This window comes from Condylura cristata, unplaced genomic scaffold (genome assembly GCF_000260355.1).
Source record: "Condylura cristata isolate star-nosed mole 26May11 unplaced genomic scaffold, ConCri1.0 scaffold00024, whole genome shotgun sequence".
Classification (NCBI taxonomy): Eukaryota; Metazoa; Chordata; class Mammalia; order Eulipotyphla; family Talpidae; genus Condylura; species Condylura cristata.
Window position 1 is genome coordinate 24,855,509 of NW_004567125.1, and position 16,834 is coordinate 24,872,342.

The 16,834-nt window shown below is 42.3% G+C and overlaps 1 protein-coding gene across 1 annotated transcript in view; it reads left to right on the forward strand.

The window, feature by feature from the left end:
* The first annotated feature begins 3,275 nt into the window (after positions 1–3,275).
* RGSL1 (regulator of G-protein signaling like 1) overlaps positions 3,276–16,834 on the forward strand; it is a 45,527-nt gene continuing 31,968 nt past the window's right edge. Inside the window, exons 1-8 of the mRNA XM_004688148.1 lie at positions 3,276–3,288; positions 5,234–5,316; positions 6,345–6,419; positions 7,614–7,743; positions 10,113–10,274; positions 11,865–12,829; positions 15,561–15,623; positions 16,021–16,243. Coding sequence (XP_004688205.1) covers positions 3,276–3,288; positions 5,234–5,316; positions 6,345–6,419; positions 7,614–7,743; positions 10,113–10,274; positions 11,865–12,829; positions 15,561–15,623; positions 16,021–16,243 — 1,714 coding nt within the window. The remainder of the gene's footprint in view (positions 3,289–5,233; positions 5,317–6,344; positions 6,420–7,613; positions 7,744–10,112; positions 10,275–11,864; positions 12,830–15,560; positions 15,624–16,020; positions 16,244–16,834) is intronic.

Genomic DNA, 16,834 nt, shown 5'->3' on the forward strand with positions numbered 1-16,834 from the left:
CCCTTTTTCTGATGGACTTTGAGACACTTGGATTTCTCACTAACTAAGCCTCCCTTTCACTTGTCCCCTCTCCTGGGAAGTGAACATTAGGCTGAAAAGCCATCAACTCCATAAATATTAAAACTTTAGTCAAAAATTACAGCGTTGTTCAATTTCACAGCCAAGAGAGGATTAAAGAAATTTACAAATCTCAGCATTGATGGAACGCTTATGTAATGTCTACAAAATCGTGCTGTACCATAAAAGAAAACAACTTAACTTGGAAGGAATATTGTTAATAGTGAATTTTGAATAAAACAATACTTACACTTCAAAAGTGAAATGCTTTTTTATTGTATGTGCAAACCAGTTACTTTTAAAATTATTTATAACTATTTACCCTTGTGTATAGACTTATGTATCTATATTTGTGTGGATTCATATATTTATGTGTATATATACACACATACATATGTATATAGCATCATTGTTCATTTTCGTACAGTGTATGCTTCTCTCAGGTGTCGTCCTCACAAAATTCCCACGACCAAGTCATTAAGGCACCATCGCCATAGTCCCTTGTGCTCTTCCCATCCCATTTTGATCCTTTTCCCTTCCCCTCTTCTGAAAAATGCCTTTAATTTATCGTTGTTTGCTAGTTTTGATTTATTTGTTATTATTTTGCTTAACCCTCTTTTGGTTCCCTTATATTCCTCCGATAAGGGAAACCATTTGATATTTTATTTTTCCTTCTGACTTATTTCACTGATTTTGGTAAGTAGTGATTCTTTGCTTCTTTCTTTCTTTCTTTTTTGCATTCCAAAAAGTTTGTGGTTCACCATATTTCTTCAATCAACTATCAGTTACCTCCTTTATTATTAGAACACACATATGTCTCTTAAAAGAGTTTGGGAGAAAAAGCTCTGAGTGGTTTAATAATTTCATTTGATTTCTTGATTATTAACCTGTCCTTGCTACCAAGGCAGACGAGGTACTCTTCTGGCATTTTTACCCAAAATAGGAAGCGTTGCAAAGTTCAAGTAATAAATAACAAAAGTAAGTTTCAGGTATTGCAATATCCTAAATATATGTCAGACCACAATTTATTATTGGTGAGCAAAATCATGCAGAATCTCAAAATTTCAATTTGCAAAGAGCATTTTAGATGTTGGTAAATCAGAAACATCTCAAAAAATTCTTTTGTCTTATTATTTATTATTGTTCCTCATTTCTCTATTTTTATGTGGTTAAAGAGTTGTGTTCTTCTGGTTGTGCTGATCACGATAACCCACAAGTAGGCATGACTCAGTTTATAGTTGAAGGTCACCATGCAGTCTTGAAGAAAACAAAATGAAAGATAAATCTAATTTATCTCTCATATTGCCTTTTTCTTAAGTCTGTCTATTTCAGAGAGATTGGTTTAGATAAGTGGGGAACTGATCAGGATTAGAAAAATTTGCTTTTTTAAAATAAGTTTTTATTCATTTATGCATACAGAACTGGAGCACAGGCCAGAGGTGCAGGGGCTGTGAGAGGATTCAGAGTGGGGACAGAACAGGCAGATGGAGGAAGTACACTGCTGAGGGACACAGCTGGTGGGTCAGGAGACGGCTGCTGCACCATGGGAGTCACCTCCGGGGTGGGGGATGGAACTCGCACTGGGCCAGGGCCAGTTTCACCTTCTGCCCTCCACGCCGCTGCACCACCAGGGAGGGCCCCAGGATTATAAAAATTCGTATCAAAATTGAGTATAGAAAATTATTTCTTATGTGTGGAATTGTTACAAGGTAGCCCAGAGTGGACTTGGGCTGCCTGTCTGTGGAAAACCACTTACTATTTATTCCCCAAAGTCCCAGAATGCCTGCTTAGCTCCACCCTTAGGTCCTGGCAATTCTCTCCTTGGTATTGCTGGGAGTTGTAGTTTTCTAATCACAGAAGTAAGAGGTGGGATCCAGAAATCTGGAGTAGGGGTGGAGTCACAAGTCTCTGCAGTTCTTTTAGGACGTCCTTCTCCCAACAGAATGATCTGATGAATGTAAATGGCTGTGTTTCAGACTTAGGGTCAAATTCTTAGATACAAGTGATACTTATTTCCAAGTATTCGTTTTTCATATTGATATCATTTACTTTCATGTCATTGGTGGGAAAGAAATTCCAGTTAAACTGATAAGGATACCCACTGTAAGTAATAGAGAGAATTACACAGGAAAATTAAATCATGGTGCAAAGCCCAAGAATCTTACTTTCAGTTCATTAAAATGCATTTTTCATATCGGCTTAGTTGAAATAACATAGATTCTTGAATCAAATAGGAAAAGTCAAATCTGTGTGCTGTATTTACAATCTTTCAGTGAAAAGGAGGTGGTGAACATTTCTGTTTTGCAGACAAGAACTGTAAGTGAGGACAAAATGTACACACTTAATATAACTTCCTCAGAGAATGTTTATTTTATTCCTTTTCAAAATTGATGGGTAATGATGTGAACTACGAACCAGAGGAAAATATCCAGGAAGGAAGAGAAGAGATGGAATATAACATTTCGATATTAAGTTGAATATTCCAAATTATCTGAAAGACAAGCCAACTCATTAACCTTTCATTGAGCACCTGTTGGAATTCTGGAAAGATAGTAGATCTAAAACCATGTTAGAAGTAAATGAGAAGACTCTCCTTCCCCCACCCTAATCCAATGAAGTACAAAGTCGTGTTTAGAAGACTCAAAGAATATAAACTTTTGTCCCCTTTATAACTGGGCAAAAATTATAAATACGGGCCCTCCCTGGTGACGCAGCAGGTTAAAGCACTGCACTAAGAAACTAAAGCCACTTCCACATGAGTTCGACTCCTGCCTGCTCCGGAGGTGATCACATGGCGAGGCAGACCTCTCCTGACCCGCCCCCTGCTCCCCTCAGCAGTGTACTTCGTCTATCTGTCTGTTCTGCTTCCTGCTCTGTCTCTGGTGAATCCTCTCACCCTCCACATCTCTGGCCTGTACCCCAGTTCTGTACGAATAAATAAACTTTAAAAAAAATTATAAATACCCTCACAATACACACAAATTAGTGAACTAGAGACCTAGCAATAAGAAGTCAGGTATTGTCAAGGGAATCTAGGTGAACAGCTAACATAAAGACATTTTAGATGGAGGTTTACACCAGAAATAAGTAGGCCACTTCCTTTTAGAATCCGGAATCCCTTCAAGAAGGTGTCATTGTGTGTTCACAAGAGCTGGGGCTCTGTTGACTGAGGATAATTCTCCCCTAATCAGTTACAGTGGCAGGAAGGACATGGTACCATGAGCAACGTAGGTAAGTCCCGTAGGGGAAAGACCCTTTCAGAAAGACTAAGAGTGGCTTTTATGCTACTCATTCTGTTTGCTTATCTCTTCTTTCTCTCATATTATGCTACTCGATCTTGGATGTTAGGACAGGGTCTCATTCACAACACAATTAAGGCAACTAAGAGGGAGGAAGCAAAAGGCAAATCCAGTCCTCACCTTCCAAACCTCTTCCTGAGAGGAGGCTACATGGGCTTTGGGATTATCCAATGATTTCTTTTGTTCCAAGTAAATATGATTGTGTGGGATGAGTGTTGAAAAAGATTTCAGGTTATGAGGAAGTGTGAAGCAGAACAGATAAGAACAGAAAAACAGGAAGAGTAGTTATAGGATGGGAGAGGGAAGGGAATGGAAGGATATAAAAATTCTGACTTCCATACCCTTTAGGACAATCTTATTAATGACCAGCTTTGTGACAGTCAAGCTATTGTCATCAGCAGTGTGTGTAACTGTGGAAAACAATCAGTTGGGAAATTTCTGCCAAGCCCTAATTTTCTGTGGGTTTTCTCAATAGTTTCATTCAATAAATTCATGCCAGGCTCTAAAAATGACAAATGATAGGTCTTGTCTTGAAAGAACAATTTATTCAGCATTTATAGAACTCAGACATTATGCAAACACTTGCAGCACTTGGAAAAAGACATGAGCTCACAGAAGGCAGGCTGGTGAGGAAGACAGACCCATCAAATAGAGAAGAGTGACTTGTTAATGTCAGTGACTGGTGATGGGAGATGCACATGATGGTGCAGGGGAGTATTGAGTCCCTTTACCCTCTGGTATTTTCTACCATTCTTGGCTCATCAAGATTATAGGTAAACTAGTTCTTGATGGCTGACTAGTAATTCATGAAACAACTGAGTGGAGAGGACACTTCAGGCAATGGGAAAGCAGAGCAAAGGCATGGAGGTTGGGAGTGAGAGTGCTGGAACATGCAGCTAAACATGGCACTCTGTCAGTGCTCAAGCCATGGCCAAGGGACAGTGCCCAGGGTGCCTAGCATGTTGCTCTCAGTGGATTCTCACTAGTGCACAATTACTCAGGGTTTAAACAACAACAGCGTTTATTTATTTTATTTTTTTAAAAAAAGAGATTGAGGAAAAGGAGAGTTTCTAAGTGTGGCCAGTTCTCTCACTCCAGAGAGTGTCTACAGTGTCCAGAAGTGCAACAAATGCAAATGCCAACCGTGAAAGATGAGATGGCACTGGGACAGCCCATACCACCGTTGAAATCTGACTGGAATAAAGAAAAATTCCTGCCCTAGTTTCTGAGAAGTGGCTGCAAGAGTAAAGGATGATGGAATCAATCATGTGCTAGAAGAGCACCAAAGTCCCCCCTGTTTCTGACCACACAAATATGACATGGTTTATGGGCAATGGTTCTCTAATGCTTCCCTAAGGAGCATGCCAATGGCTTGAGATGTGGGTGCCACTCCAGCTGTCAAGAAAGGAACCAGATGGAAGGGGGATCATGTGAAGAATAGTTGAGGAACTTTTTGGGCACTAGCCAGAGGGCTTGAAGGGAAGCAAAAGTTATGGTCGTGTTATAATATAAGGAGCATTATTTTATTTAAGAGGACTTAGATGGATTCTCTCAATCTTTGGAGGGTAGAGCATCTATTAATGGAAAAGAAACAAAGACAGGCAGTTCACAGCAGGAAACAACCTTTCTGAATCATTTTGTGTCTTCATAAATGGAATGGACAGCTGTGGGAGAGGTTGAGCTCCCCACAGCTGGGAGAGGTTAAGCAGCATGGTCTGCAGGGGACTCCTGGAGAAGGGGAGACCATTGAGTTAGATCTCCTTAAAGACTGTCATCACGCTGAGTTTGGGCAGTAGGAAATGGTCTGTTTAATTGCTTAATTTTATTACCCCAAATGCAATAGTGGTTCACAAACACTGTTTTTTCTTCCTATATAGAAATAATTGGCTCTACAAATCTTATAATTCTTCTAGAGGATGAAGTCTTTGCTGATTTTTTCAACACATTTCTCTCCCTCCCGGTAAGCATCGTCAGACTTAAATTCAAATGTTTTATTAATTGTTGAATAATGAATCTTACCAAACTGCATGTCTTTGAAGAAAATTTTTCCAAGTCAAAACTATTTCAATTTGAGCAAATTAATAAAAAACAAAATCTCCTCTAAAATCTTGAGTTTCCCCTTATTTTGATCAGATTGTGGTGCTAAGACTTGCAATTTAGATACCTATAAACACAGAAACCCATTTCCATCAATTCTGAATCTGGCTGCCTCAGTGACAGTCCTGCCCCTCCATGACAAAACAGGACAGTAACCTAGAATTATCTATCAAATTTGGAAAATCTTTTTGTCCCCATCAGTAATATGGACCCCTAATTTTCATACTCTCCACATTTTCCAATCTTCTCCATTTTCCCCAGGTTAAGAGTTTTGATAATACAAAGTTGTTTCTCTTTATAAAAGTATTTTAGACCTTTTTACAAAACATTTATTTATTTATGCATATAGAACTGGGGTGCAGGCCAGAGGTGCAGAGGGGTCACCAGAGACAAAGTGGGGAGCAGAACAGGCAGATGTACTGCTGAGGGAAGCAGCAGGTGGGTCAGGAAAGGTCTGCAACACCATATGGGTCACCTCCATGGCCAGAGATCGAATTTGTGCTACAATGGCTGCAATAGCTCCATAGTGCCATGCTTTAACCCTTTGACCACCAGCAGGGCCTGGTTTTAGACCTTTAACTCTGAGTTGTTGGGGAAATGTATAATGCCTTATACAAAGTTAATACCTTTTAATATCATGGCCTTTGCCTTTTGAACATGGGCAGGATAATGTCCACATTAGGGCAGATCCAACACACAAACAAATCTTGCAACTGAATCTATTTTGGACATTTTTATTCAAGGCAAGTTGGTTCAGTACATGAATTTAAGAATTAATGTCCTTGAAACGGGAAAGCAATGGAAACTCTCTCCCCTGTGCTGCAGATGGCCATAACACATTCATGAAGACAAGCTCCTCTCCTTTGGCTATTTCCTCGCTTCCTTTTGCAGGTATTTGGTCAAACACCATTTTATACTGTTGAAAATTCAGAGTGGAGCTTATGGCCAGAACTACCTTATAACTTGGTGAGTAAGAGTCTTGAAAGATGCAGAGTTTGGGGTGGGGAAAAAAGCAGAATTTGAAGTGTGGGCTGGAAGAGAGAGAAAGAGAAGAGCCCAGAAACTGACTATGGAAGAAATCGAAGCAGGTGAGTAGAACAAGCAGCATCAATCCAGGTAGCTATTCCTCTCCTCTTTGCACTTGTACCCTGGTGCAGCCTTCCCAGTCTGTGGAATCCACCTTTCATCACCCCTGTGACTGTTAAATATTAGATGCTTGGAGATTATGTTGAGAGTCTGGGGATTGATTTGCAGTGCATTCCATAGTGCTGGTGGGAAACGGCAGTCCATAAGCCGTGTGGTGACTCATGGTGGAGCTCAAGGTTAAGGTGTAGCTCTGCAAAGCCTAGCACCACTTGAGCATTCTCCTCCAGATGCCTTTCTATTTTGTTTAAGATTTTGTTTATTTGTGCATACAAGAACTTGGGTGTAGGTCAGAGGTGTAGGGGGTGAGAGTTTCATCAGAGACAGAGTGGGGGAGCAAAACAGGTAGATGTACTGAAATACACTGCTGAGGGGAGCAGTGGGTAAGACAGGAGAGTTCTGCTGTGCCATGTGGGTCACTTCTCTGGCCGGGAGCTTGATAGCAGGGTGTCTTTAACCACTGTGCCATCAGGGAGGGCCACTCTTGCTATTTTTCCTTTGTTCCTGTCGCTATTTTTCTCTTCTCCTCATCCCCCTTCTTATTCTCCTTATCCACATGTAAACCTTAGACTTACCAGCGGAATGTGGCATCAAAGATCACTCAAAGTACTGTTCTGGGCACTACAGAGCTAATGATAAAGACAGTTTATTTGGCTTCTTACATTCATTTCCCTAAGGAAATCCCCCAAAGTGAACATTTTATTTGTTTCATTTCCTCAGATCCATCCCCTGCTCTATATGACATAAAACATGAATTGTGTGATTTTGCACATGTTGGGCCACTGATGTGAACTGGAAGCTTATGAGAAGTTGTGTGTTTGTAAAAAAGCAAGTGGAGTTGCAACTTTTCACTAAATTTATGTTAGGACTATGACACACCTCTCCTCTGGACCAGATACACACCTCTCTTCTGGACCTCTGGACAGTGTGAGGCAATTTTTTGCTCCTTGCTAAGAGGCCTTTCTTCAAAATTCAGTTCCATTTCTTTTCCCTGTTCCTCTTTTGTTTATACTCTAGGTTGCAAAGTACAAAGGATTATTGACCTGGTTGGAAAAATTCCGGTTACCTTTCTTCTGTAAAACCAACTTGTGTTTCCATTACATTCTCTGTCAGGAATTCATCAGTTTCATTAAGTCCACAGAAGGAGGTAAGTATGGGAGGTGTCTATGTGGAGGAAGTAGGGAAACCAGACTGAACCATGATGCAGTGTCTGTTAGAGCTACAGTAGATATAGATTTTGGCAGCTTTTATAGCTTGGACTGAGGTAGCTGAGCCTATATAGTGGCGGTAAGTGAAATCTTACAGATAATTGGTACGTAGAGCAATGAGGAGGAGTCAGATGGACTGGATTATTTGTCTCATTGAACATAGGAAAATCATCTAAAATATTCCAGACCCATCTCATCATTTATTTGCTCCCACCAGATGGAACCCACTATCATTTCTCACCTGGGCACTGAAATCGTCTCAGTCTCTAGCTTCCGCTCTCATTCCTCTCACAGCAGCTAGAGTGGGAACACTAAAAACTCCATTCAGATCATATCATATGTTTGCTCCTTCTCTGACAATGTGTCACAGCACTAATGACTTCTCTTCAGTGGGAAACCCAGTGCCCCTAAAATGCAGCTTTCGAGGTCCAAGAGGCCTGGCTTTGTGTCCTTTCTGACCACGTCTCCTCCTCCCGCCTCTGTCGCTTATCCATTCTAGCCACATGAGCCTCATCCCTCAGATCAGCAAGAACTTTCCCACATCAAGGGTTTGCTTCAACTGGAATGCCTTGCTTCCAGAAAAGCCACAGGCTTCCCTCTCCCCTCCTCAGTGAAGGCTACCCTAATGACCCTGATGCCCACAAATACAACCTCATCCTAGCATGCCCATCCCCCTTACATGCTTTTCATTTTTATTTTTTTCCTATAGTGCTTATAAACTTACTGGATGATAGACATATTATACTTACTAGCTGTCTGTTTTCTTCAGTAGAATATAAGCTTGAGGCAAGAGTTCTGCCTGGAATGACCATGGCAGTTGATAGGCATGTAATATTTGTAATTGACCCACAGCTCAACTGGCCAAAGGAAACTATATTCCACTCCAGGGATAGTTAAGATTCTGGAGCTGCTGAGTGGAAACAAATCACCTACTACACTTACCTCTTCACTATAAGTACAAGGAAAATTGTGCTAGCAAGACCCTATGCGGTGGGGACTCTAGAAGGCACAGGCCCTGGATGGAGGTGTTTTGATCTGTGCATAGTATGGTGCTTGTGGGGCTTTTGCATGTCAGAGAGAGCTTCTGGCATAAACTCCAAAAACAACACAGAAGCAAGCCCGACTCACCTAAGTGGTCACCATTTCGCATTCACACTGAGCAGATGGTCATCTGGTGGGGGACAAGCCTGTTCTCTTTTTCACCATCAACTTTCCCTGACAGCCAAGATGATGAAATGGAAAAAGGAAGACCAGTGGCTACTCCAGAAATGTGTCGGTGGAGTCAGAGGCATGTGGCGCTTCTGTACCTACCTTAAGGGCAGTGCAGGTGAGTGTACAGTTGTCCCTGAGGTTTTGCAAGTTCTTAACAATGTCTAAGGTGTGCTGGAGGGCTTACGGGCAATTATGTCTGTGGTAAACAAAACTTGTTTTGTGATGCCATTTGGGAAAAGCCTTTGAAAACTAGGATCCACAGCATAGGCCAGAGCAGACACACTCACGGACCCATTCATTCGTTCATTCACTTAATCACTCAGCAATGTTTGTCGAGCATCGCTCTAAGCAGCCTTGATGCTGGTAGGTGGAGTAAGAGGTGAACAAGATTCGTAGGTCCTGACTTTAAAATGCTGTCACTATGGTGATGAGACATATAAGGAATAAGTAACCTCCCCCAATAAATAAATAAATAAACCTTATAGCAAAAGGATGCACTGCTTCTCTTCTCTGTGTCCTTAGCTGATCAAAACTGACTGACACTTCAGCAACAGTAACCTTCATTCAGGAATGAGCCTTCATTTAGCGGCGAAATTCTCGATCTCCAGCAAGCATGTAGGAGCGAACAGTGAAGGTTATCTTACTGCACGTCACTGAGACTTTAGCTCTGGAAAAGCTATGAAATAAATGATATAATTTTTAATATCTTTTGACCCTGATGTCCCTCTCCAGATTGCTGTGGTCTATGGCTTATGGACATTTTTTTCCCCCTGACCTTCAGTTTTTAGTCAAGATTCAAATATGTCATGATCTGTCCTTAGAGATTTGCAATTTTCTTTAAAGTAATAGGTTTTTTAGCAATAGTAAAAAAAGTCACACAAGTCCCCATCTGGTAAATCTCTTCTCCAACATCTCCCATCCACGCCTACAGTAGGACATTTCTCCAGACAGTGTTTTAACCCACCAGAGTGACTGCCTGACAGGGACAGGCAGTTAAGCAAGCTGTTGGTGCAGAGATGTTCCCAGCTGCTACACTCAGATGCAACTACTGAAGGGCAAGATTGACAGCTCTGTGACCACCTTGTCTGATCTGTAGGTGAAGAGCTGGTAGATTTCTGGATCCTTGCTGAGAAGATCCTGAGCATAGATGAGATGGACCTGAACATGAGAGACCACTACTTGTCCCTCCTCCTCGTGCTGAAGGCCACCCACCTGCAGGAGGGCTCCCGGGTGGTGACACTCTGCAACATGAATATTAGTAAGAGCCAAAAGGCAAATCCTCAGTGGATGAAACTTACAGGAAGTAAAACAAAAAGTAATCCAATGTCTGATACCCCTCAGTCTCTTGCTTTGTGGACTGCTGCCCTCTCACCTCCTATCTATCAGTGCCCGTGGGAATCCCAGTCCTCACCGGGGAGATTGAGAGAGACCAGCTATCCTTAGTAGGTACCTCTTCCTGAGATATACTTTTTTTTTTTAAAGATTTATTTATTTATTCATATAGAACTGGGGTACAGGCCAGAGATGCGGAGGGTGAGAGGATTCACCAGAGACAGAGTGGGGTGCAGAACAGGCAGATCGACGAAGTACACTGCTGAGGCAATCAGCGGGCGGGTCAGGAGAGGTCTGCCACGCCATGTGGTCTCCTCCGGGGGCAGGCGGGAATCGAACTCATGCAGAAGTGGCTTAAGCTTCTCAGTGCAGTGCTTTAACCCGCTGCGCCACCAGGGAGGGCCGAGATATACTTTTTTTTTTTTAAGATTTATTTATTTGTGCATACAGAAATGGGGTACAGGCCAGAGGCTCAGGGGTGGTGAGAGGCTTCACCAGAGACAGTGGGAAGCAGAACAGGCAGATCGACGAAGTATACTGCTGAGGGGAGCAGCAGGCGAGTCAGGAGAGGTCTGCCACGCCATGTGGTCACCTTCGGGGCAGGCGGGAATCCAACTCATGCGGAAGTGGCTTCAGATTCTCAGTGCTGTGCTTTAACCCGCTGCGCCACCAGGGAGGGCCGAGATACACTTTTTAGGAAAAGTTGGCAGGAAGAAAGAGGAATTGGAACAGGGCAATAGAACAGCTCCTGCATCTTCTGAGGTTAGTGGTTTGTCCTTTTTTGTTTCTTTAAATCAGTATCCTGTAGAACAAATTATGATCTACAGGTCAAACGCAGGGCATGTGGTCTGTGAGAGAAGAAAGTTTATGTATTTTTAAAGGGTTAAAGAGGAGACTGTTCAACAGAAACTGGATGTGCTTACAATGTCTAATTTATTATCTGTCCCATTGCAGAAAAATTTTGCAACCCCTCCTCTAGAGCATCAGATTTGTACAAATGCACTTATATATGTATTGAGTGAAGCAACATTCCTGACCCAAATATAGATGTGGCCCAGAAGATTTGCTGTTTGGAATTAGCCATATTCTTCTACATACATACATAATTTAGAAAATATAACATTAAAATCAGGCCTAGTAAGGACTCCTTAAAATTACCCAGTCCAAATCCCTTCCTTCAATCACATCTGATGTTGAGAAATCTCATTAAGAGGTAAATATTTCAGTTCTTAAACGTTCTTCCTAATGCTTTTTCTGTTTGTTTATAATAACAGTCAATATTCTAAATTTGAAGAGTCCCATAAAAATGGCCTGTATCAATGGGGAGGAAAGGAAGTAACAAGAGAAAGGGGTCATTATGAGTGGAGTGAAGCCTATTACTCTATGTCCACTGTATATTTTATCTGGCCAAATATTACATGCAAAAAAAATTTTGAAAAAATCCAAAAATTTCTCCAACATCATCACCACCATTGTTGCATTATGTTCATTCTTCAGCTCTTTGTATTCTTTACAGAGTCCCTCCTGAAATTGCCCATCTGGCATCCCAACCAGTCAACCACCAGGAGAGAAATTCTGAGTCACATGCAGAAAGTGGCTCTGTTCAAACTCCAGAGCTATTGGCTCCCCAACTTTTACACCCATGCTAAGATGATCATGGCCAAGGAAGAATCATGCCAGGGACTGATGCAAGAGTATGAAACTGGCCTGTTCAGTGTTTGCCACACCCATGATGGAGGGATCCCACTGAACATGAGCATAAAGAAATGCCAACACCCTCAGAAACACTACTCGAGCAGGAAGACCAAGAAAAAAATGAAGCAACTGATTGACCACAATTCTTGGTCCCTGGAAATGGATCTCAAGTCAAACACCACCATTTGGCCGCCCCAGGAGGCATGTCCTCAAGAGATGATGAGCCCTCAGATGCCTTCCTTGAAGGTAACCTCTTCAAAGGAGAGAAAAAATAGCTCTCAAGAAAAAGATAGACCCGGTGCAAGGAAGTCCAACGTAAAGAAAGTCAAGAGTAACATCCAATTGGAGGGCGTCTTTGAGGACAACTTCTCTGCCCACTTGAGGACGGTCACCCCCATCATCAATCACACCACCCCAGTAACATTCAAGAGGGCCAAAAAGCAAAAATTTTCCTTGGGGTACACCCACTGGGCCTTGTGTGCTGATACCTGTGCCGGGAGTCCCTTCCGACACCACCTGAAGAAGCAGGACTTGAAAGTGGAGATCCAGCTCCTGGACCTCTGGCAGGACTTGCACCATTTCCTCAGTGTCCTAATGAGGAACAGGAAGACCGGGAATGCTGTCTTTCGCCACATGTTAGGTAACAGAATCTGTGAGCTGTACCTGAATGAGCAGATTTGCCCGCCGCTGCCCCTCAAGTCTCGAACCATTCAAGGTTTGAAGGAGCTGCTTCCTTCTGGGGATGTAAACCCCTGGATCCCCAGAGCCCAGAAGGAGATCTGTAAGGTAGGTCATTATAGAAATGAGTATCTGGAAAATTAGATCACAACCAATAAATTTTCCTGTCTGATCATCTATTCTGCTTAAATTAATGGTCTAACTATCCACATAACTCTTCACATTTTGAAGAGTTGGTTGATCTCTTTGGAGAGATCAATGAGAACTGCAAATAACTAGCAAGTCCAAAGTAAAATTGAGGGGAAGGTGTGATCAATATCTCCCTTCTTCAATTTACCTTTATATGGGTTCTCCCAAAACTATGTACCCCAGAGTGTTCTATTGAGGGATGTTTCAAGAATCCTGTTCTGAACATTATGTACTGAACTTCAGATTTGTTATCCAAGTAACTGCCAACTGGGAAGAGTTTATTCTTATCCCAAAGCATTAGCTAAAAACATGGGACTATCCTGAAGACTCCTAAGAAGTAAGGCCATCACTTTACAATTGTAACATCAAAATCTTGGCAGAAAACAAATGAAACAGTCAAGTTGGGTAACAGATGAGAACCAAATTAAAAAAAAAAAAAACTTTTATAGGAATGGGCATGGGGATAAGGCTCTCAGGTCTGAAGAACCCAAGGGAGGAAGCAGCTTCCAGAATCAGCTGCCAGTGGGGCACTTGACAGGACTGTAATTGTCAGTAGTGGGATATTGCCAGCCCACAGTGATCTGGCTGGGAGAGAAAAAGGGAGAAAGATATTCCAAGCTCACCTTCCCTCTGCCAGGATTCCTCACTGGATAAACTCAACCAGATGTCAAGGGAGTTTTATGATGTTGTCCATACAGTTTAACCTCCCATGGCTCAACAGGATGAAGAATAGCAGGATATGTTTCTGGAGTGAAAAGTGACTAGCAATAGCAAATTGTTTAGTGCATTATAATGATTTGTTTGATAAAGCACATTTATGTACATTATCTCCTTTAGACTTCTTAGCACCTCTGAGAGCAGACATGGTACTGATACTGTTGCTTTTTTTTTTTTAAGATTTATTTATTTATGCATATAGAGCTGGGGTATAGGCCAGAGGTGCAGAGGTGGTGAGAGGATTCACCAGAAACAGAGTGGGGAACAGAACAGGCAGACTGATGAAGTATACTGTGGGCTGGTAAGGAGAGGTCTGCTGTGCCATGTGGATCACCTCTGGGGTGGGGATCGAACTCATGCTGAAGTGGCTTTAGCTTCTTAGTGCTGAGCTTTAACCCACAGCACCACCAGGGAGGGCCTATACTCTTGCTTTTGCTGTACAGTTGAGGAAAATTAATCTCAGAGAGGGTTAAAGGCACACCCTGGGCTAGTGGAGGCACAAGGATCAGCACCCAGAAGTTTTTGGCTCAGGGTCCCACATGATTTCCAATACAGCATAATTGGACATTAGGGTTGCCCATTGGGGTAGAATAGGACTGGATTGTTCCAATGGAGTCATAGCTGAAGTTCTCCTTGTATACAGTCCTTGTATACTGGAAGTCCAGAGGTGGCCTTGAATGACTTTGTCAAGGTATTTGGGGTGAGAGACTTAGACTGGGATTGCACTTCCTGGATCTGAGAACCTGCACAGCAAGGCTTCCTGCTAGCATTTGGTCTTCAGTAAAGATATTGAGTTGTTTGTGCCTGGATAAGTCTAGATATGACAACTTCCCAGACCAAAAATCTTGATAGCATCCTTAACTAGCATTTTTATACCCATTAGTGAATCCTGTTGGCTTGATCTTAAAAATCTCCCCAGTATCTGGCATTTTCCCCTCCTGGTATGACCACTTTAGTCAGAGTCCTCTTCTTAGCCTGGATGACCACAGTGGCTTCCCAGCTGAGGACTCTGACTCTGCTCAGGGCCCTCATCAGGCTCATTTCCACAGCAGCCACTGTGAGTCTGACAAAGCATAAGTTGGGTAATTTAACTGAAAGTAAGGAAATGAGTGAGAACCTTGAAAATAGTTTTCTGTGTCCAGTAAAGCCCAAAACTGACACTGACCCTTATATGAAGTATCCCAAAACGATGTACCTCAGCGCAGAGATGCTATTATTATTACATTCTGTTTATTTTTTATTTTATTTTTTTTAAAGATTTATTTATTTGTGCATACAGAACTGGGGTACAGGCCAGAGGCTCAGGGGCAGTGAGAGGCTTCACCAGAGACAGAGTAGGGAGCAGAACAGGCAGGTCGACGAAGTACACTGCTGAGGGGAGCAGTGGGCGGGTCAGGAGAGGTCTGCTGCACCATGTGGTCACCTCCGGGGCAGGCGGGAATCGAACTCATGGGGAAGTGGCCTCAGCTTCTCAGTGCTGTGCTTTAACCTGCTGCGCCACCAGGGAGGGCCAGTACATTCTGTTTATTTTAATGAAATGAGATATTCTTCCCAACTGGGTCGTGTCTTCCAGTGGGAGATATTAAGAGTTGACACTTTGAAAGGAGATGTTTGGTTTTTAGACTGTTTTGAGAATATCTGAGATAACACTTTAGAAATTAACAAAGAAAGAAATATGCAGATGCCCAGGAAATGACTCTCAGTAAAACATTTGTCCTACCTCGTCCTAGTCATTATCTGTGACTAGGGTCTGAGGTGCAGGGAGGAATAGCACGCCTCCTGTTTGACCATGGCTAATGACTGCTCTTCCCTTATATCTCCAAATTAGAGAATCCAGAATGTGCAGCCTTCTGCTCTCCCAGGGGAATGCTAGCAGCAGAAAGGAGCCAACTCAGCACCACCTCATAACACTAGTGTCGTGTTTGGGTTTCAGATGCTCCACCGCTGGTACGATGAATTCCTGGATGAAGAGGATTACTGGTTTCTCAATTTTACAGTTGAGTTGGGGAGGAATCATGTGGTGAAGGGAAGAAATTAGAGAAGTTGCTCTTTATGAGGCTTTATGTGTTCAGTAATTGGAAATTTGATTTTTTTCCCAGAGGCAATTGGGGATTGCCATTGTCCCTGATGTTGTAAAGCTAACCCTCTCAACAAAAACTCAACTACATATACTGATTTCAAAGAAGCCAAAGTCACATAGAATTTCTCTCTCCTAGAGATGGTTTTGATTAGAAAGGGAGGGGCATTGGTGTATATAGTAGCAATGTTTCTTAACAAATTAAAGATCACAAACCTATTTCTGTGGAAAGTAAAGGAGGTCAGGGCTGTACCAAAAATGCTGGTAGATCAGTTCCTGTAAAAAATAATGTCTTCCCTTCACCTCCTTCTCTTAGACTCAGACCAATTTCATCAAAACCAAGTGGTATGGAAAAGAATGTATAAGAAAGGAAGAGATCATTCTTCTTTATAAGAGATTTGAGGAATCTCTGGAGTTAAGCCAGGGTTTGGCTGACATGGAAGGAATGGATTCTATGCAGTGGCAAAAGGTAGCTACTGAAGATTTGAGGCAAGGTGGGTCTCTCCAGGTAGAACTGAAGTCTCCAGTGTTTCTAGTAGGTAAGAGGAGTCACTTTAATTTTTGATCCTTTCATATAGGTGACTAGGAAATATTAATATTTAATGTTTAGTGCTACTACACATCAGCACCGTGCAATTTGATGTTCAAAATGACCTATGAGCTAAGTCTTCAGTACAGACACAGGACAAATTACCTTCCCAGGGTCACATAGTAAGTAGCAGAGCCAGCACCAATCCAGATTGACAGGATGTAGGGACCCCTGATGATTCTGTAAGGAACTGTTATGCTCAAGTTTGACCAGACGTCACCACAGTGACACCGAATACTTCTTTTCATGCATCTGACACGCATGTTCCACTTTGCATACATCCCCCAGAATGGGGTCTAAGGCATTTCTGTGCATTTATTATTAACAGCCGTCCCTCCACCCCAACATAACATACCAGCACCTTGGAAGTAGGGAGAAGCAGCTAGGAGAATAAGGCTCTGTCATCCCAAGGTCCTGAGGTCATGACTCGTGACTGCATGAACTTTAGAAATGCATTCAACTTCTCTTGAAGCTCTGGTTTTTTTCATCTGCAAATGAGGAATAGCTTGTTGTAAAGATGATACAAGATCGTTTAAGAAAG